We start from the raw sequence: 21,478 nt of genomic DNA, 5'->3' as shown, positions 1-21,478 counted from the left end.
AAGCAGATTTTCACATGCCGTTTTCTTTGGGAAAGTAGCGGTTTCAATCTGAAATTCATGTTCGTGCATTTTCATTTTCAATGTTTTATTTCAACATGAATCGTTTCTATCCCATAACTTTAATCTTTACATTAACGCTGATCTCTAAGTCTTTTAATCACTGCGTAAAATGCTAAAAATAATGCGGGGCGTGGAGGTTGCCCCGTGTGTGATAATGGCCACTCTGCGAACGCAACGGATCCAATCAACGTAACTGTTTTCGGTCATGTGATCGTCACCATCACCACCGAACAAACAGTAATGGCGGACATAAACTTCAATCTTGACGCGTAGAAGGCTATTGTTGAGTCTCGCGTATTGAGCTAGCGGTTGTGCTCTTCCTTTACTCGATGTTTCTACTGTTTTCGTAATTCTAATCCACTGGAGAACAATCGGTGAGTATTATATCAATAGTTTTTATGTTTGCAACTTATTGTCAGTTTATTAAGATCAGTTTGAAGAAATTTGTCAGACTCAGACGAGCTGGTACCCGGACCTCCAGAACTGTGGGGGGTCCGACGTCCGCCCCGCTCGGACGTCGGACCCCACAGTTCTGGGAGTAACGAGTTGGCACTCGATTATGTATGTTCACTCAATGTGTCGACATGGTCGATGTTTTGTTATTAACAACAGGTTAAACTTAAAGTTGTATTTGTTGTGCTTTATGTCAGTCAGTTGACATGGTTTGATGTTTGTTCTAGGACTACTGCTTTCCACTCTTGCATGGTTTCTATATTACACGTAGGCGTAGCCGAAGGTAAGCGCACGAAACATACAAACAGTTGGATCATGTTTATAGGCCTAGGACCACTTCTTTTAATGGAGGTTGGACCCGGAACTGACAATTCTCCCTTTCAGTTTGTAGGTTTTATAGGCCTAGGGCCTAAGTGATTTTTTAAAAGGAAATGTTCTCTTGCTGTAACTACAACTAGCTAGCCTTCTTATTTGGAGATAATTGTTCCCTTTTATTTAGATTAAAAAAAGATGTGACAAGGAACCAAGGGAAGTCGTAATTTTATTTTCTGTTTAACTGATCAACCAACAAATGACACTTGAGGTATATTCCCTTGCTCTGTGATTGTACGGATGTCTGTTTATGTTGCTTAATCCCCACACAAATTATGTCCAGTAAACTCAGCTTTCTTTGTTGCTTTATTGTATTTGTAGCTAACCAATGAAGCATGAGTGGAGGACACACTCCCCTGGATGGCATACTCCGTCAAGATTCCTTGTCATCTCAGGAACTTGAGGGCAGCGTAAATGAAGACGGAGACAGCAGCAATGACATCGGGGAGATACCCGCCCCTTCCAGCCCCCAACCCCGGTCCAGCTCAAGCCTCACCATCGAGAACCTGCGCCTCTTTGAGGAGGTGACCGAGCGAAGTGGCACAGGGAGTCCCATTGTCTTGCGCTCGGTCCAGGACTCAGGGCGGACGTCCTCTCCCCTGGGGCCAGTCAGAACTGGTGGGCGGGGCTCCCCTGTCCGAGTGGAATTAACCGGCAGCAGCTCTCGGCCCAGCAGCCAGACTCGGGCAAGCACCCCTGCCAAGGTTGGTGCAGAGTCCCTCCGAACTGGAAGCAGTAAGCCTCTACCACCGATCAGAGGGGAGAAAGCTCATGAAAACAAGGAAGTTGACCTAGATGCCAAGAGTGGGTCGTCATCAACTGGTGAACAAACAATAAGCACTAATGGTGACAGGTCTGAAATCCGTTCGCGATCAAGTAAGAATTTTTTCAATTTCTGGCTTAAAAAGAGTGAAATTAAGAAAAAGTAAGATAAATGACAAATCTTGATTGTCTTTGAACAGGGAAGTACGTTCCAATTTCTTTTTACAGGCCAGCCAGCAATTCTGAGTTACAGGCGAGAACTTGCCAGCCTGAATGACGATGCAGAAAGATCCATTCAGACAGCGGAGAGTGTGACGCGATCTGAACGGTCTGTGTCCTTCAGAGATGAGTCAGACACAAGGTGAGGTTGAAATTCACTTTCTTTCGCCCCCTTTTCCTTGTCAAAAATTCCTTAGCCCAGTGTAGACCTCAACGCACAGCCCAATAAACTTGAGAAGTGAATTGAATGCAACTGTTTGTTTATCGATACCAAATTTGTCCCTCTTCAAAGGACCCCAGCAAAGTCTCCAGAGAAAACCGGTCGCAGTTCCCTCAAATCACCGGCCATTCGAGAGGTCGTCCGACAGAAGAACCCTGATGGCACCGAGCGTATTGGTGTCTCCATAGCGACGGAGACAGAATGGAGCTGGCTGGAGAGTGTGACATTGGCAGGAAAAGGCGAAGGTCAGTCAGGAGTGAACTCCATTGGCAAGGGTGGCGATTGGTAAGGGTAGCGTTTGGAAGGTTGCATTGAGGGAGGGGTTGAAATGTGCAAATTTGCCTGCTTTTAAAATGTCACATCTTTGCATAACTAGCATTGTAACTGAGTCCTTCCTGATATACTAAACATTTTGGTCAGAGTATTTTAGCTCGGAAATCTGAATAGGAAGCTGAGATATCTTTGTGTCAGTGTATGCTGAAAATATGTATTTTGTTCAAAGCATCAAAACAGGATTCAGACTGGAGTTCCAGACTGACTATTCACAGTCAAACGTTTCTTGGATACCTGTGTAAATATGGTCATATTCATCATTTCCATAATAACCCATTTGGTGTGTTTATTTGACACAGCTTGATTCTGACTGTAGCACCAATGTGGTTTGGTAAACTGTAGGAGTTGAAAAAGGACTTTATTAAATATTTTGCCTCATTCCTGGGCAAAAATTGGGTCACATTAGAGTAACAATATTAATTGTAAATATCAATCGTAAATTATTAATAGTAGTTGGTGATTTGGATTTTGCTGTCCTGACATCTAGTTGAGTTGAAAGAGGCGGATCAGACCAAAACTCCGCCCAGCAGTGGCTTCCCCCGCAAGAGGAGGCACCGTAAGGGCTCCCAGTCTACCCTCAGCTATCGCTCTGAGGGCTCAGATGCCGAGAACGGACAGGGAAAGTCTCGGGCCGAGAGTTTCGTCGAGGAGGACCAGGAGAGAAGGGACAGCCAGTCTGAGTCTGAGGTGGGAGATCATCGGTGAAACTGTTTTCGTTTGTTGTGGGCTCCCTGTTTCATCCCAAGTGCATATCCAGGGCACGAAATTAAGCCAGAAAAGTGGTCACACAACATGTTAATCGCATTATCAATTTTGTTCTGCCTTTATCTACTTGTGAGGTCAATACCAAGTCACACGAGAACACACAAGTTTAATGTGATAGCCATCGGCCATTTGTCGGACAGATACCAAATTGGTTGGAAAACGCATCTTGTTCATATCCTTTAAACCCTCATTTTTAAGGTGTATACAAACTTTGATTGCTGTTGTGGTAATTTCTTTTCATCAGTATTCCGATGATGATGTTGCACCCCTCCCTACCGACACCCTCATCCCAAGCATTGGTCCACCACGCATCATCCAGTACCAGCGAGAGTCAGACCGGGCAGTGGCCTACCCCGACAGTCCCAGCGACCGCGTCAACACGGCGGGGATGTCCGGACTGGTCGTGCCCCGGTTTGACAGTTTCGGCAGCAGTGTGAGCGCCTCATCGGACCTGGACGGGGACGACGACCTGAACGGAGTCTGCGAGTTCTGCCAGCAGGAGTTGAAGACCTTCCCCACACCTGAAATGGCCCAGTCAATGACCCCGGAGGAAGTGAGTTCTCAAATCAGATACATACACCAGTTGCAGCTTGGGTTCAAAGGAATGTGCTCAGAATAACCTGTCAGAGTAACTTCAAAGGAACAAGATAGTTCTTCATTATTTCTGGAGGATTTTTTTGGGGGGGAGGGGGGCTTTGTGCACATTTTACAGCAATGAATCTGTGGAGAAAATCACCAACCACTTCGTTAAAAACCTCAGGTCATGTTTGACGGTGGCTTCATATTAGGTTCATTTCTGCGTGATTCCCAGATCTACTGCTGCTCAGATTACCAGCAGCTGGTGGAGTTCACCTTGACCCATGGCCCTGAGGCCACCTACCCCGTGGACGAGCTGATTGACATCCAGCCCCATGCCCCCTACGGCAGCAAGCAGGCCCGGCGGGCGGCCAAAGAGCGTGCCGCCCAGCGGATGAGGGACCGAGAGATCGCCCGGCAGAGGGCGGCCGGTGCCAACCAGGCCAACTTCTACGCATGTACGTATGGGTCACACCGTGTTTCCTATGCCATGTGTGTGACTGTGCGTGTTGTCACATCAGGGCAAAAATGTTGTGCTGAGAGAATTTTCATTGAAGTGAAGTTCCTTTTTTTGTTACTCAGTTGGGGGAGTGTTACTTTTTTCTCGGAAGGAAAACTTTATGAGAAAGATGAAGAGTTGCAAAATTTGATGAGAAAGGTGTGAAGTTTCAGCAGCATTGAATTGGGCAACATTCTTGCATTTTTATACGCAAAATGTTTGAATGGTGCTCAGTGTGAGACGTTCCGTCATGAAACCATAGAACATTCTGCTAAAAGTCATTGTCTCTGGCTGTCAGTATACCTGACAAATGCCACAAATTGTATAAGGGGATGCAGAATGACTGATAATGCCAGGTGTGGATCTTAATATACCATTTAGGTTTTAAGAAACTGGAAATATAAAAAGGGGATAGCCTGTATACCTTTCCTTTTTGGCAAATCTCTGACATGTAGAAACTAATGGCATTATTCGCCCAACTAGTACCAGTGATATGGAATCCAGGTGATCAGAGTCCTTTTTGGTAGCCAAGTTATCATTTGACATCCACAAGCAGTGAAAGTGAATCCAATTACACAGCAGTGTGTTTGATAATAAAGTCGTGTCACTTAACCCTAACCCTCCTCAATCCTTCACCTGTTGGAGGACTGAGGAGTGTTAGGGTTAATGCATTAATGCACAAATTAATGAACCACTTTGACGCAACACATTGATATCCTCCAACTGTTGGGGTTCATTGTGCACGTATGGGCCAACTAACTTCTTGTCAGTCTTAATTACACAAGACCACCATCTTAGCTGGTCTGGGGGTGTTGGGGATTGGGTGCCAATCCCCAGTTCTCACTGCATCCTTACGGTTTCTGTTGGAAAATGTTTTTGTTAATGCGGGGGGGTATAGTAGAAAAAGACTCAGCATTTTTACAAAGTCAAACTTCTCTGAGATGTTTTGTCATTTTGAAGGAGTTTTTAAATTAAAAAATTAGAGCTGAATTAGATATTTATGCTCAAAGGGGGAACAAAATGCAATCTAATGCGAAACTTGCATTTTTCTGAGTAACCCATGTAGCTGCACATCATTGCTTTCTTTTCCACATTCATTTATTTTGAGATATCATCGGCATCATTCATGTAGTCATCATATTTTGTTTTACAAAGAGTGTTGACTTTTGAGTTATGTGATTTAATTTCAGCTTACTTCTAGAAGCTTATAGGATTAACTTCTGTTTTATCCTGGAGAAGAATTCTTAGACGTCAGTTGATTCAAGAAAAAAGTGTCATAATCCCATGAAAATTGAACTAATTGTGAAAAGCAAAACAAAACAAAACCAATCACAAGCAAACAACAATATGCCTTGTTTAGAATACAGATCTCTTTGTTTATTTTCATCAGTTGAACAAGTCTTGATATTTTGCATTTTCTCTCTTGAGTTAGCTTCACCTAGTTAAAAAATTACAGAAGTGATTCATTTTGTGGCTTGCAGTGTTTAATGTTATACTAATTAAAGTGCTAACTTTTCTAGTTTGATAAATGCATTGAATACTCACTTATGTTACACTGAACAACTAACTTTAGACTTTACATTTTACCTCTCTCTGCATCCAACAAAAAAAAAATCACTCCCGTTTATTTAATGATTACCGCCTCACATTCTCTGCTTACTGTTGGCTGATGCACGGATGCTGCCATTCTCTGCACTGTGCCGACTCCCTCTGCCGATTCACTTTACAACCATGCATGCACCACCCACTGGAAAATATTGCACACCACCAAACAGTACAAGGTAGGTGTCACTAATCAGCAAAAACAACATTGACACTTTCCAAAAGCACCTGCAAAAGTGTGAAATTTCTTACTTTCTGTTCAGGCTGTGCTGAGAAGAAAATTAGAACACGTTTAAATGACTAGCATGAGACTTCTAACAAATATGTCAATAGCAGTCAGATGTTTAATCAGTGAAATAGTCCTCGCATTAACGGTCTGAATTTTTTCAGAAAGATTGTGCTTGCAGACTTAATCAACTAACAGATTTGATCTTTGGGCAAGTGCTTTTAGAAAGGTACAGACCTGTGACAGGTCAGGGTAAACCAGGCCAGCCATGTTGCAGAAATGAAAATGGAGGTCAGTTTTAACATGAAAGTAACTGTCCATAACTGAAATACTGCTGTGGATGAATGGGTGTCGTTAGCTTTCACTGTCAGAAATAATGTCAACCATTTTTTTTCATTTATCTTCCTTTGAATTCTTCTTGTCAATTGTTAAAATTCTGGCCTGGTTTCAAATGACCATGTCACTCTTTCCAGCAAATATGCATGAGGTTGTCACAGACATGGATTTCCATTCCAAAACTTTGTGCATGGTTGTTGGATGAACCTGTTTTTACCTGGCTCACCTAATTTGAGCCAACTTGTTCACTGCTTTAAATATGTTAACAGATTTACATATTTTTCTTCTGTCATGAAATTTCCTTGCCATCTAATCTATGCGATGATACGGTTCAGCCCACCGCTTAGAAATCCTGGACGGAGGTTAGATTTAAAGAAAAGCACAGAGTCACAGCGTGGTGTTGTTTTGTACTTCATTTCCTGCGCATACATTTGGCTGAATTTCTTCTGCTTGCTATTTGCAAATTCTTTTGTTCTCGCTATTCCATCCAAGTTCACGTCCAGATTGCACCGAATGAAATCCCATGCAAAGCACTGTCACGGTTTTGCGCTTCACTTGCTTCTATGTTGCATAGCATTCAGTGCCCACATTGTGCTCTGTATTTGTTTGAATTCGCTAGATTATACGCTGCATTCCTTGGATTGGAGAAAGGATGTAAAGCAGGTACTCAACAATTTTAAGTTGGACGCAAGGTGTCCAGATTTAGGGAGATAGAAAAACATGTCTAAGGTGGGGAACTCGCTTTCAAAGACGCTCTCGCAAATTTCCACAGACAAGTTGGAAATTGCCTGTAGATGGCTGTGCATGATGCTCTGATAATGATGGTTCTCGGTTGGTGATGATGTAGATCCAAGCATTTGATGAATATTTGGGAAGGAAGTTGTGCTTTACCCCCAGTTTTCTTCTTTGGCCTTTCACCTGCCTGCAGTCCATGTGATCTGTAATGAAAAACCCTTAAACAAGACATCTTGGAAAAAAGCTACAAATTGAAACTTTGTTTCACTGATATTTTTCCTGTATCGTCTGCATTGGTTTTTTTACTTTTTGCTTTGGAGCTGGCATTTTCCTCATTGAATTTTGATTTGCTTTTGATCTGGCCGTATCCAAATCTGTTCGCAGGTGTGTTTGTGTTTTTATCTTCATATCCATGACTCTCAAAATATTTTCCCACCCAAAATTTCTGTGCCACATTTGATCAGTTGCTGTTTCCAGCCACTGGTTGGAAAAATAAAAAACAAAACACAATATACAACTAGTTTTTGTAGTTACTTACTTTTGATCTGTAACATTAATCTGTTGAAATCTTCCTTAAGTTTGCTTAAATGTTGAGTGACATCAAGCACCTTTGCAAGTAGTTTTGAAGATCAAAATATGTGATATGTCGCAGGTCATTGAGAAATTGCCAGCTTGACTGTCATAGAACTTTGAAGGCAATTTAGAATTTCACAGTATTGGTTGTGATGAGGTTGAGTATCATTATCAAGCAGTGTTGCTGGGTGTGCCATTTTCACAAAACTACCAAATGAAATGAATATAGGTTTTCCCAGTGTGGGTGTGTGTGTGTTCATGTGGGCCCACATATGACTGGTGCTGAGTTAGTTACTTTGCCAATGCATAGAAATGCTGAACACACAGTAGCAGGTTATAGTCACATGTGAATTTGTAAAGACTTGCTGCAAGGTTGGTCAGTAGTGTACATGACAGACTGTTCAACCATTATGCTGCACATTTATTTTCGTGGGTATTTGCTCCCATTTAAGTGTTTGGGGATCAATTCCCCCTCCAAAATTAGAGAATATCTACGGTTATGAGTGGAAACCTGGATGGAGATTTACTGCTCATTACTGGATGAAAAGTTGAAACAACCATATAGTTGGGCAAAGTGTTTTGTGAAAAAGACTTGAATGGTTAGGTAGAAGAGGTTGATATTGGCACTTGCTGTACAGTCCTCTCCTGCTGATTGGCTGTGTTCCTGAGTCCTCCTATGTCTCCATTGGTCACGGTAGACACAGAGAAGTATGAATCACGTTACCAGAGGCTATTGGATTGTGCAGTAAGCATAAACACTTGCAGACACCAGACTTGGGAGTCCTAAACACTAACACATTGAACTTGTACCCTAGTCCTTACACATCCCTCACCTTGAGACAGATATCCCTCCCCCATAAAAATGCAACCCTCAGCCCAGTAAGCCCTCAACTCCCCCCACCCCCTTCCCCAAAATGAAAGGAAATGGTTAGTTGACTTGTTTGCTGACCCTCTCTCCCCATACTCTAGTTGCACGGCAGATGAAAACCATCAACTACCAGTTGTCCTCCCAGAAGTGCCTTGATGAGGGATGGACAATACGACCCCCGACCCCTGACGATGATGACGGTGGTCCCCCAATGGTGTTCCTACCAGAGCCGGTTATTCCCCCTCCGATCATGTCGCAGGTAGGCACCCCTTCTTGCGGAAGAAGTTCATCGTCGTGTGATTTTTGTTCTCAGAGTTTGTAGAAAGCCCCTTCCAGACATGAAAATCCTTGTACACGGATTATATCCTTTGCGATGTTTTTATCACTCCGTTTTTTACAAGTCACAAAATATGGAGGGCCTGACGTTTTCATCCTAACAGAATCTTTCTGTATTTTAGGTCACGGTAGTCAGCAAGCAGTTTGCAGCAATTTTGTATTACATATCTCTGGAATTTGTTTTCTATGAGAACGAAGTACATTTTCCAAAAATTGTGCCAGTTCTGCAGTGAGACGGGGGAAGTAGTTTCTTAACATTGGAAACATTAAGCTGAGTTTGTGTACAGAGATGCAGGAAGTAATTTTGTTTTTATAATTCATGTACATGCCATGGCCTTTTGGTTTTTTCCCCTCAGGCAAGGCAGGGAATTCAGGACCCTAAGACAGTTCAGAAGTTCTACGAAGACGGCAAGCTGTTCATGCTCATGTTTCCTGATGGCACCGGCAACGTGTTGTATCCTTTAGAAGCAGCAGAATTCTGAAACCAAATGTCTACTGAACAAGAACACTTGTCTCATCATTATGCGCGGTAAAGCATGTGGTCTTATTGTTCTTCCTTCATTTATCAGGTGTTAAAGTCCTCCCGCAGACAGTTGGTTGTCAGCAAGCAACTGTGTCATTACAGTGGCGGCAAACCGATTTTAGTTGAGATTTGCTGGACTGTCATTGCATGAGAAGTTTAAGACTGCACGAAGGCTCATAGACTTTCTTAATCTCTTCATACGTATTCTTCCAGTTGAAAGAAAATTGCCGTTGGTTCGAAGAAACAGGTTGCCCCATGTTTCCTTAGCTACCATTCATCTCCATAGCTACCCTTCGGGTCACATAGCCGTCCTGATTACGTCCGTCGAGAAAGGCCAGTACACATACCTTGTTTATGAAGATGTCCAACACAACGCTACCCTCCTGGCCGTGTTTGAACCCAACGGGTGTTCCACTTGCTATCACTCCAATGGCAACATCAGGTGTGTGGTGTTACACCCCCCCACCCCCACCCTGAGTGGCATTTCAAATAGTTCCTGCTGCGAATGAATGACCAACTATGCATACTGCCGTCTTCACTTAGAAATGGCCCAGGACCTTTGTGAAATGGATTCTAAAATGGCACAATTTTGCCAAGAGCTTAATTGGAAGGCTGCTTTATCAAGCAGGGAATTTACACTTCTCACACGTTGAAATGACAGGCCGGGTGTGAATAGTCTCAGCTTTTTATGTGAAGAACAAATGGTGACACAAGTAATGTTATTTGCACACTCAACATGCCTCAACCTGAAAGAGAGATCCAGATTTCCTTGAATGTTCCTTTTCATCTTGCAGTGGATAATCCTGGCCCACAAATTCCTCGAAAACTGTTTTTCAGGATAACCTTGCATGAACCTTGGCAAGTCCACACAAGGTCTGAGGACCTGTGAGGTCTGAGGACCTGTTGTTCAGAGGGAAGAACGCATAGGGAATAACACACCTGTCCTCAAATGTTGCTCCCAGTTGTTAGACTTCCTTCGATCCCAATCTTTCTCTCACTGACCATCCACCAGGATGAACTTGGACCAGTACGGTGGCATCTTCACCGACAGCAAGGGCGCAGTCAAGAAGAAGTGGAGCTGGAAGGACCAGGTGACTCACGTCCATGCCCCACCCTTCCAGCCCATCTGCTTCGCCATCAACAAGGTCTTCAGCCTGCGCTGCATGGCCCAGGAGCAGGTCTTCCTGGCTTTCAACTGCAACATGCAGAGCATCCGCTTCAACGTCGGAGTCAAACTGAAGGTCAGAATTTCAGTCGTATTACATTCAGCGATGTCAGCTCTACTGTTCAGTTTGATAAACGTTATTCTTCAGAACAAAAAAATTGAATGCAGATCTCTGCAGGCAATTCTGTCAACTACAAATCAAAACGGGAGTACTGTCTATGGCCTTTAATTTGAAAAGTACTTTTATTTTGTTAAGAGATTGTTTGGTGTACATAATAACCTTTTGAAATGAGCACTGTACCACTGCAGTTTATGACTTCTTACTGTAGTTGGTGAGTTAAAACATGTCAACGAAACGTAGTGTCTTGCATGCAATGCACTAGCTTTTCACTCTGCGAGAAACAGATTTGTTCTTACTAGTTACACTTTTAGGAGTAATCTTAACCGCTAGATTTTCAGTCTTCAGAGGGAGGGTGTGGTTTGCTTCAGAATTCAAACACGCTCATAGGAAAAAAAACAGCCAAAATAATTATCAAACGTTTTGTGAGGCTTCAGTACTGTCTGATGCACTTCATCCATGGAACAGAGCTTAAAATTGAAAAAAAATTCAGAATTAAAGTTTGTTCCTTGTTATCTTATTCAGCTTGTTGCACCCCAGTTAATTCCAGAGGAGCCTATCGATGACCATGCACTGTACATGTCAGAGGTCAAAGCATATGTAGAGTAAGTACTTTTTCATGGGAACTACAAATAGGTAGATTATTATCCAGTACAAAGAGGAAAAAACACAGTTTGGACAACACAACCAAGAGCAAAAATGCCAGAAAATGGCATATTGATTTGGAGTCATGGCGCCCTCGTGGGAGGTTGCAATTGGAAAATTGGAACAGTTTTTAACAGCATGTTGGATTTGTCATATTTGCATGGCATATCTTGCGCTTAATACTTGGTCTGGCCCAAGCAGCTGGCCCACTGAGCCAGTTACTTGGGCTCAGTACAGTGCGAAAAAGACGGCGCCTGAAGTCCGAGGGTGCAATGGAAACTTTGTGAATATTAAGAAAAAAAAATGGTTGAACGTAGTGTGTGGATCAAATTAAATAATTCCTCTGAAACAAAAGCTAGAAATGTTTGTGTGGATGTTAATGTGTTTTGACAGTTCAAGTTAATTAGGGCAAGTTTAATTTCTGCATGACCTTTTGACCCTGTTAGGGCATTTGAACAGCCTTATATCATTCATAAGAAGATGGATTCCAGCTACCAGACTATCAAAACAAAAGAAACATGAGTGAACTCCCCTTTTCCCCTGTTGACTATTTTCTAGGCTGATCTTGGACAAGATACACAACGTCCAGAAGTTCTCCAAGTCCCCCAAGCTGGAGAATCTGAGGCCGTCCCTGCGACTCCAACACGACATCGTACGCAACGAGCGGCTCAAGACCCGACGGGGCATGAAGTACACCCCCTCCAACGGAGGCAAAGACGCACCCGTGGTAACGGTCAACTAACACTCGATCACATTAATGGCATTCCAAATACCCTCATATTGAAACTTGGGAATCTATGATTGAAACGTAGGAATCTATTATGGCCGAACACGGAAATTTTGTCGTTTTACTTTGTGCATCAACAATGATAAATTATTTACATTGCTCCTTTCATAGTTTCCTAAATCAAGCAAATTGTGTAAAATGATTTGGCAGGGGAAAAAAGGCTTCCATTACAGCTGAATATATCACACTGTGGCAGTTACTCCAGACTTCTATTCTGAATCATGTTTATACTTGAGTGAAATAAAATCTGTTAGCCTAATACACAAATTCAGTATGCGAAGAAGCATTTTGTCCACTTTTTACCTGAGCAATAGATTGATGTTGCAAGTAGCATCACGGTCCATTACAGTGTATTTACTTTAATGGAAACTTGCAGCTAACAAAGAGCTTGCACCACTTAGGGTTGTTCAGCTTAATTACCTCGGCAGAACACGAGCGAATTAGACCAGAGGTTTTGCGGGGGGGCTGAACTAAAAATAGATGATTGTTACAACTTTCTCAGAGAGGATCGTTGTTGGAGAAATTGCGGCTGTTTCAGTGAAGATGAAATGTTGAGGAAAAATTCTTATCACCTTGATCAGTGACATAAATGACTGAAGACAGAATTAAGCTCAGCTGCTGATTTTGAAGGTTTCTCGTGAACGTTTAAAAAGAGATAAAGGGGGGAAAATGAAAGCATGAATGTATCTAATGCAGTAAATAATATTTGATTGGATGGTTTGTGTTGGGAGGGGTGAAGAGGGCTTTGTCAAAAAGTGTTAAGGAAATGACAATTTGATTGGTCGCTTAGAGTGGTTTTTATTTAATTTTCATAATTTTTTTTTTCCTTTTCACCTTGAGTGTTTGTCCAAATGCCCTTTTTACTAGAAATGAAATACTTTAGGTTCTTTTATCAAATGGACTAATATGCTTTCAAGGGATAATCTTAGGTAAGAGGCTTTTAACTTTCAAATGCATCCCCATTCACTGTCCCTGTAGAAATATAGACAATCTTTTATGGTCCAGTCAATTCAAGTTCACTGTAAAAAACTTGAAATTTAAAAAGTCACAGAGCTCAAACTTCAGGTAACAACAGACACAACGGATGTACGACATTTACTGGAGGATATGAGTTACTTGAGAATGTAAAATGCTAATCCTTTGTCCAGTTTGATGGGGGATGGAAATATCAAAGATCAAAACAAAAAACAACAGCTGATGTAAGATGTTGGCATTGTGACCTTTAGTCACTGGTCTATAACTAGTCCACAAAATCTTGTATTTCCTGCAAGTAATTGGAAGTATAAAGGCGTTTGGACATTCCTGAGAAGTGGATTGACGGGGCTGTTTTTAGTTCCACCGGGTGAACCTGCCTCAGCAAGCTCTAGATCATTTGGGATGTAAAGATTTGGCACAATAGAAATTGATCTTTACTCTATCAGTATAATAAGCTTATTGGAATAAGGATGGTTTACCTGTACGACCACAGGGAATAAGAGCAGAGTTGTCTCTACCTATCGGTCAGAATTTTGCTGCTTTTTGTGTACACAGTACATGAATGTACATGTACTGTGGAAGCACCTAGTCAGTTTCCTTGTGGTTTATGTGTGTGGGAGGGGCGCTATCTGGTGGGGGGTGTGCATGAACAGGCACACCAGAACACCCTGGGCTCGGATCTCTGCTGGTGTTATTGCTATTTAAATTTCAGCAGTAGACAGGCCAACAGCGGAGGCGACGGCAAACTTGAGGAATGCCCCTGCCACCGCATGATGGCGCTGTTGCTACACACCAGCATACTCACAATTATATGTACGAAATGTATGACATCCCTCGCATATGGTTTATACCTGTTTGGGAGCACTGTTATCATTACATAGATTTTGTTCAGTGTAACATTGTTGATAACATTGGGGGCAGATAATAGTAGATTGACAGGGTGAAATGTAAATGAATCTTGCTGTAGATTAAGAAATCACTGGGTACGCCAATCAACTGATTCTGGGTGTCGGCTTCTTGACAACTTGAGTCATTCATGAATCAATTCTTTTTGTAATTTTGTAAACGTATGTAGCTTTAAGGCCGTTGTAAATTGTGCATATAACAATTGTAAATAGCTAAAATCAAATGTACTATGTTGAATTTTGTTTATTTTAACCTGTGATTTTTTTACAATAAATCTGAGTGTCTCATTCCTTTTGAGTTTGTTTTCCCTTCAAGCATTTTTTATAGGTTGCGTAAAGGGCTACCTGCAAAAGCATCATGTGGGGAACTTTTAGCCTGTTACCCCGAACCCCAAAGTGGTCACAAAGTTAGATGTAATCAAATTAAAATAGAGATTAAACTCAAAAAAGGATAAAATTTTTGATGACGAAAATGGGTTCTTGTGTGTCAGGATAAACTTTGTCTAATCTGCACAAGGAACAATTCAGTAGAAACCACTGAACTTTGTTAAGAAATTAACGAGTTCTTACTGATAGAGAGCAAGCATCTCCCGGGCGAATCAGACTTTTTTTTCTCTCTAATGGTTCCACCCAAATTGCTGCTGAAGCTTTTTCGTTACAGCTAGTCTTTTGCCTGACAACTTCCAGTCTTTTAACGGCCGAGGCTGAATGTTTCAGTTACCTCCAATTTGAACATACTATCTGAACCATGATTTGATTAATGGTGCGAGTGCTTTTAACAAAAGCTTCCTCTGAAAGCAGGGATTCCAGAATCCTCCCATTAAGGGCACACCTTCTTTGATAGAAAAAAAATTGTTTAAAATCAACATCAGTCTCCGACTGTGAAAGGTTTTTTCATCCCCACACTCTGAAAAGATTCATTTGCACTGAAACATCAGAATTTCAGACGTTCTCTAGAGGACTGTAACATTTGTGCTGAAGAGAAAACACACAAAACCGACCTCACTACATGTCGCTTTAAAACGCGTAATGCGAGATAATGTACGCTAACATAACATTGCAATTTGTGGCATTCAATTTTACATTTTAGCCATTGGGCAGACTGAACTGTTCTTCCCAGACTTTCCTACAGGTGATTGGAAAATAAACAAGAGGCTTACATTAAATCCTAGGATTGGTTCAGCTTAGATACTCCGGTCGTGGTTTGTTTTTTTGGTTTTTTTCCAGCTCTTTGCATTGCCCTGGGGCATCCATGCTCAGATGACAAGCTTCATATTGTGCTTCGGTGATATCGAAACAGCTCTCCATCCTAGTCTGAAAACATTAGAATCCAAATAACACTCAAATTAAATACAACCCTTTCTCAAAAGGGTCGAGTCCCACTGCACATAGTCAATGCAAAAATGTACATATCAAAAATAATAAACCGTGCATCAGTTATAATGCCCTAATCACAACCAAGAGTACTTTATAAATCAACAGGAATGGATTCAAAAATAGAATATTTTTGATGTGGGAAACTCTCCTCACTAGAGAAGCAATATAAGCGGCATACTGTGAATGCCGCCACATGACCATCGGAGTGGCGGGGAAACACGCCATGTGTTCGTTAATTGCCCTAATGAGTCTAACCATCCGCAATGAGGGTCCTTCACTGCCGGCTCAACCCACGCACACGCTCGCTCGCAACCGACAGAAACAAACTGAAGCGATGCAGACCTGTTCTCTAGATTTACAACCTTCCAGATAAACAACAGTCCTTAATGATGAATTGTCAAGGAATGAAGTGTTAATGATTAATTTGAAATCAAAATCAACCAAACAAATCTACAAAAAATGTTTTAAGTAACTATTTTGCAAATTTTCAATTAAGAGATCGATTTAATTATTGTTGCATTGTTGAAACAAAGGGAAGAAGATAAAAAAGTTAAACAAAACAAAACCCAAAACATACTATAATAAAACTATGACGGACATTTAAACATGAAAGACTTCTCAAGTGTACGTTCTCCTAAATGTTCAACATTCTTTTCATCTTAATGATAATGACAGAAATATACCGTCGGAAAAGTTCTAAGTATTCCATTAATTGTTTCCAACACAAAAACGAACAGACCACGAAAGCATGGCTGTACATGAACATGGACGCAATATTCATGCAAAAGCAGGATTTTGTTCGACACAAGAAGAAAAATACAAAGGCGGCAGGGGGGGGACCAATGTGAAAGGATGACTGTAGGATGAATTAAGGTCTGTGCTGTATCTTTGAGATCGTGTCGGTCAGCAAGAGTTGGTCATCCACCAACCACTTAATATTGCCCAAACAGTAATTACCCACGCGAGCACTCACAACGGCAGACCAGAATGGAGAAAAAAAATCGACATATTTCTTGGCTGGAGCACGTCTGGCAACTGATTGCCTCCCGTTGCCGAGGAAACCGTAAATGACGGGGCTAATACAGTGTAAACAGAGAGGGGTGAGCCCCGCATTAGGGGAACTTGTTTTTAGCGAGGGGAGGGGGGGAGGAATAATTGTTTCAAGTCAAAATGCTTCGGCAAAACATATCATAGGAAGCACCACGATTACATGTACATGTCTGTCATTTAATTTAAGGTCAGTCAACTGTTTTAAGAATGACTATCAAGCTGTTTTTGACAATGTTTTTTTCCTCTGGGTGAGGCACTAAATGCCTCGGCTTTTATAAAACAAAAATCTGCAAGCTCAAAGAAAATGAGCTTGAGAGTGTTAGAACTCAGCTGAGCTGTTGAACACCCATTCCATGGGCCACTATTTGGGTGCTGACAGTCAACTGCATCCACCGTAAAGCCCTCCATACAGCAGTACAGCCAAGCATCTTCACTTCCTCTGGTAAGTCTTCGGTCATATTTGAGTGATAATTATGAAAACATGCACTTGTCAAACATCAATTCCCTCCCCCCCAAACAAGTGCCTGGGACTGGCTTTGATCCAAAGCTTTGTGGCAGCATTGCAATAGTCATATCAACAGTATCTACCTTGGAGGCCTAAGTGATGGCCAACAAGTACGGAGAACCAATCTTAAGATCTGATTTTTAAAACAGGTAAGCACTGCACTACATGTATAACCCTCTCATCCGAAGGCGAATAATGTCTTAGGATGACCAGCCCACAAGTTACAAAACAATTGTTTTTCAAGTCAAAATTTTACTTGGGTTGTCTGGTTTTGTTTTAAAGTAATTCATCCTGACGACCTCTCAGTTGAATTTCTAAAATGCACTTGGTTACATCACTGTGGCAGCAAAAAAAGGGAAAGGGTGACAAAAAGGCTCCTAAAAATTGAAGAAAAATCAAATTTTCATTGGATTTTTCTGCACTGTTTACTTCTGATTTCAGCTCAAAAACTGAAAATCTACTCGTATGAATAATTAATGACTAGTAACATGACTGAAAAAAGCTTTGACAACTAATTATCTGGCCTAGATATCATGTGAACAAAGAGCTAATCTCATGATCTCAGACTGATCAGCAGATTGAAAGTCCTTTTGATCAGGCCAATGTCACATTTTATTATCCACAAAGGTTTGTCCTTCGGTGAGGTGATAATATAACCAGTGTCTTCTCAGCGCTTGTTGAGAACAAGCGAGGAGGGCAAAACAAAGTTCCAGGGGCAGGATTCAATGACTACAAACTGAGACAGGACAAGGCGTCTTCTTCAACAACATTTCGGCAGGTGTGGGGCATGCAGAAAACAAAGTACAAAGTGCCCAAGATGTAGTTGTGAGGATTGCGCCACAATTTCAGAAGTGTAAAAAAACGTACTGGTCATGGACAAACAGGAGGGCCAACCTTGGACATTTTCAGAATGCATTAAATGAGTAACCTCCTAGAAAACTTCCAGGCAAAATCAGGCAACACAAAACCTGCCTTGCGTTCCGGCAGACTCTTGATCTTATACAAATCAACAGCCTTGTTTGATGCAAATGGGTACTCGGGTGCCTTCAGTCCTCACAAGGATGCCAGTATTTCAGTGAATTAATTGGCATGGCTCCAGCGGAGGTCCAGGTGGACAGAGGGGAGGGGAGCCTCAATGAGGCTAGACTTGGCAGAGGAGGTTCTGAGACTGTCAGCCGGAGGGGTGGTGGCATCAGGAAGAAAAGGTGCTTTCAGGATGCGGTTGAAAGAAGGAGATTCACCTGCAGGAACAGAGATGGAAAATTTTTTTTTAAATAAGACAGAGAACTGATTTGCTGGTTTAGACATACTTGCCAGCATGTGGGACTTGGTGGACCTAGAAAAGAACTCTCCTCCAAAATGTGAGAAATATGAAATTGATTTATGTGCACTTAGTTGATACATGTAGAACCTCAAAAGCCAGTTTTTAGGTCTGTTTAGAAAGAACTAAAGATGGTAATCCAAGATGGTGTGAATTTTCCAGGACATGACATTCCAGAAAAATTACGTTTGACAATTAAGAGCAACAAACAATAGTTAGTTAAACAATCTCAGATAGTCAAGTTCTTATCAAACTGAATTAATTCTTGGTTTCAGACGCATCATTTACAGATTAGCCACTCAAATCACTATCATCTTTTAAGCCTTAGGGAGCTCACGTGAAATGCATTACATACTCACTTTGGAAATTAAAATGAACAAACATTTTAATAATTCAATGAGAGAGAGAAAAAAACCCAATATATATTCAAAGACTAGATATGTATGATATCTTGCGATCGAGCCTAAGCCACGTGCACAGCAAGGCACGTTTCATTTAGGAAGCTGATGCGGCTGGAGACGGGGAAAAGTAAACAGCGGGGGTAGGGCAGAGGTAGCTGGAATTTCATCTCAGTGGGTTTAAGCAGGAAGTAATAAAGGGGATGAGTGGGGCTTGGGGAGGTCCTTTGGAAAGACTCCTAAACCACACTTCTAGGGATCTTCCAGAGCTCTTGCTTCACTTCCACTGACCTGATTTGATTTTCCTAACTGTTAAGTTTACACGAGATGGCTAATGTAATCATTCTACTAGACACAACACCGACTTCGTCTCATACAGATACACAAACTTCAATTTGAAAACTCTTTAAAAAAAGTCCCAGGATACCATTTTTATAAATAGCAGTTAAAACACAAGAATAGAAAAACATTATTTTAACCATATACATGTACATGTATATTCCTAAAATGGTCAACAACCTGTCTGAGAATTACAAATGCATTGCCTGCAAGCAGATAAACCACTGAAAACTTTATTTATTCTTATTTATTGATTTATTCATTATGGGCAACATAATAACACAACATCAGGAAGAACTGCAACTTCCAGAGGAGGCAATTAAGCCACGCACATATCTACATGTACATCAGTGAGCAGCCAGATTCTACAGCACACGTGAGTTGGCTGTCACGTGGAATCTTATTCTTTACAGCGTTTGCACTTGAGCAAAATTTGAAGCGGTCTCTCAGAAAAACATGCGAATGAAGCCAAGGGTAAATAAGACGGAAGGAGGAGGCAGGGAAGTATAGCTATGAAAGCTAAATTGTAAGATTTTTTTCTCTTAAGCTCTTTTTTCGTTGGGCAAACCATGTTAGCTGATGACTGTGCATGGAGGAATTTAAGTAATATTTATTACAGACTTGCATCCCAATATTTTGTGCTATTTGTCAAGTTTTTCCCTCAGGTAGGCCTAACGGCAGCAGATTAAAGTAAAAAGGCACAGACGGCACAAGAGCATGGAAACCAGGCCTCCACAAAGGATGGCCTCTTTACCAAATCTGAAAAATAAGATTCTTTTTAGGAAAATTAGCCCAACACAAACTCTTTAAATTCAATGACATCAAAATCTCCTCGCTGGGACATTGTCTCTTGTCACCCCTATTCACGCATGGACCTGATCATGACAAGATAATGACAATTACACTAAGAGCTTTATCCAACCTGAGGTGACGCAAAAAGCATAAAAGAAACAGATAAAAAGGAGAAAAAAGCACCCAAATCCAACTTTCCATACTACGGCTCCACTAACCCCAACTTTCTTATTACGAGTCTGTATAACATGCTTCAAATATGAGGAAGTGGATGAGGGAATCTGATTTTTTTTTCCCTTTTTTTTTTAGAACAGTCGAAGCCACGTGCATCGCAGTCACGTTTCTTTTCACCTACTTTGGCCCTTAAGGGTCAATGCAGCCAGCCAATTGTACTTGCATGTAATTCTGAACAAATACATCAAAATTCATTGCCAGGGATTGAATCTCATGAATAGGCCACTTAGAGTTTAGAGCTTGAAGTCAAGTTAGTTTTTACTGCTAAATATCTATGAGTGCGATGGTAAAAATTATTTCTTGTGGTAACAGATGGGATTTTTCATGCCACGAGGCAGGAAGAAGCACCTTTATCTAAACTACCCAGGGTTAACCTTAACAGTCTCAAATCCTCCGATTTCAATATGATTTTACATACACTCTAGGAGGTTAGAGTACAACCATAACAGTCGTCAATCATTCATCTGTTTAAGGATTAAGGATGGCACCTTTCCCCTTAAGGCACCTTTCCGCGTACATTTTTTGGATGCATTGTGTACACAATGTGTTCATGCGTTTCACTTTCGCGGACACAAAAATCGACACTATTACCATACTACACGTGTGCGTTGCATTCGGCCATCAATACACAATGCTTGGCGCAAGTGTTGATGTGCATATAGAAAGGCGCCGTCGTTCTCCCAGATCCTTCAATATCCTCCAAATTTTGGGTTCCAGCTCCATGGCGGAAATTAGCAGATTCCAGCTCGGTTCCAAGCAACAATACTTGGTAAGCCAGAGTGACAGTTTCAACTGGGAGTTTATTTAGTAAAAAAAAACCCCCAGTATTTATGAGTACCTTTATTTATCACAGAAAAAAATTACTTTTGACAGATCATTTGAATGAATTAAATTAGTGATTACATCAAGAGAGAAAGAAAATCTAACAGATAAGGAGGATTCCAGTGCTGAGTGACGCAACGGCCAGACAGTGTTTAATCAGCCTGGATGTCAAACCTACCAGAGTGCTCTGAGTTTCCGTCCCTGACAACCGTATGGAAAGTGGTAACATGAGGAAGTGGCAGGTGGCAGGTTCCCACAGCAACAAAAGAAAACGGTTTCACCCGCCCCCCCCTTTGGGTTACCTCACACTGACGATGGGGAAGTGAGCAGTGAAGGCTCAGGATACGATGAACTGATTACGAAAACCGTGACAGAGAAATGCGCGGGACAGTGGACTTTTACACCTTTTCTTATGGGGAGATGGGAAAGGGGAGCACGGAAGGTTGACATTTTTTTTCAAAGTGCAAACACACCTGGTCTGATTCTGAGGCAGTGTCTATATAATTAACAGCCTGTCTGTGGACGCTTGTCCAGTAACGCAGCTGGTAAAATGAAGATGGATTCATGCTGCCGAGTCTGACATTGCT

The 21,478-nt window shown here is 41.6% G+C and overlaps 2 protein-coding genes across 8 annotated transcripts in view; one reads left to right on the top strand and one right to left on the bottom strand.

The window, feature by feature from the left end:
- The first annotated feature begins 141 nt into the window (after positions 1 to 141).
- Positions 142 to 14,351, top strand: LOC110977833 (uncharacterized). Of its 4 annotated transcripts, none has more exons than XM_087145691.1 (14): positions 142 to 434; positions 1,207 to 1,707; positions 1,876 to 2,008; positions 2,159 to 2,331; positions 2,907 to 3,106; positions 3,429 to 3,737; positions 3,996 to 4,218; positions 6,759 to 6,785; positions 8,701 to 8,858; positions 9,292 to 9,389; positions 9,745 to 9,900; positions 10,471 to 10,699; positions 11,267 to 11,346; positions 11,945 to 14,351. In XM_087145691.1, the coding sequence occupies exons 2-14, from the start codon at positions 1,221 to 1,223 to the stop codon at positions 12,126 to 12,128; spliced, it is 2,457 nt and encodes an 818-aa protein (XP_087001817.1). In that variant the 5' UTR covers positions 142 to 434; positions 1,207 to 1,220; the 3' UTR covers positions 12,129 to 14,351. The 4 variants fall into 4 exon arrangements, with proteins under 4 accessions (XP_087001817.1, XP_087001815.1, XP_022087998.2 ...); XM_087145689.1 differs by having other exon boundaries at positions 158 to 434; positions 1,207 to 1,761; XM_087145690.1 differs by lacking the exon at positions 142 to 434 and adding an exon at positions 583 to 796 and having other exon boundaries at positions 1,207 to 1,761.
- Positions 14,346 to 21,478, bottom strand: part of cog3 (component of oligomeric golgi complex 3) — a 30,919-nt gene continuing 23,786 nt past the window's right edge. For 3 of the 4 annotated variants that reach the window (XM_022232299.2, XM_022232300.2, XM_022232301.2), the window contains one exon: positions 16,637 to 18,226. In XM_022232299.2, the coding sequence (XP_022087991.2) occupies positions 18,197 to 18,226 (30 nt within the window). In that variant the 3' untranslated portion in view covers positions 16,637 to 18,196. Of the gene's footprint in view, positions 15,368 to 16,636; positions 18,227 to 21,478 lie in introns of those variants that run through there. The other variant, XR_015427666.1, reaches the window with a different exon arrangement.

The sequence above is a fragment of the Acanthaster planci genome, linkage group LG14 (assembly GCF_054643075.1).
Source record: "Acanthaster planci isolate LZ-2023a linkage group LG14, COTS_SCS, whole genome shotgun sequence".
Lineage (NCBI taxonomy): Eukaryota > Metazoa > Echinodermata > Asteroidea > Valvatida > Acanthasteridae > Acanthaster > Acanthaster planci.
Note: the sequence above shows the minus strand (reverse complement) of the source record. Positions and strands in the feature narration are given on the sequence as shown.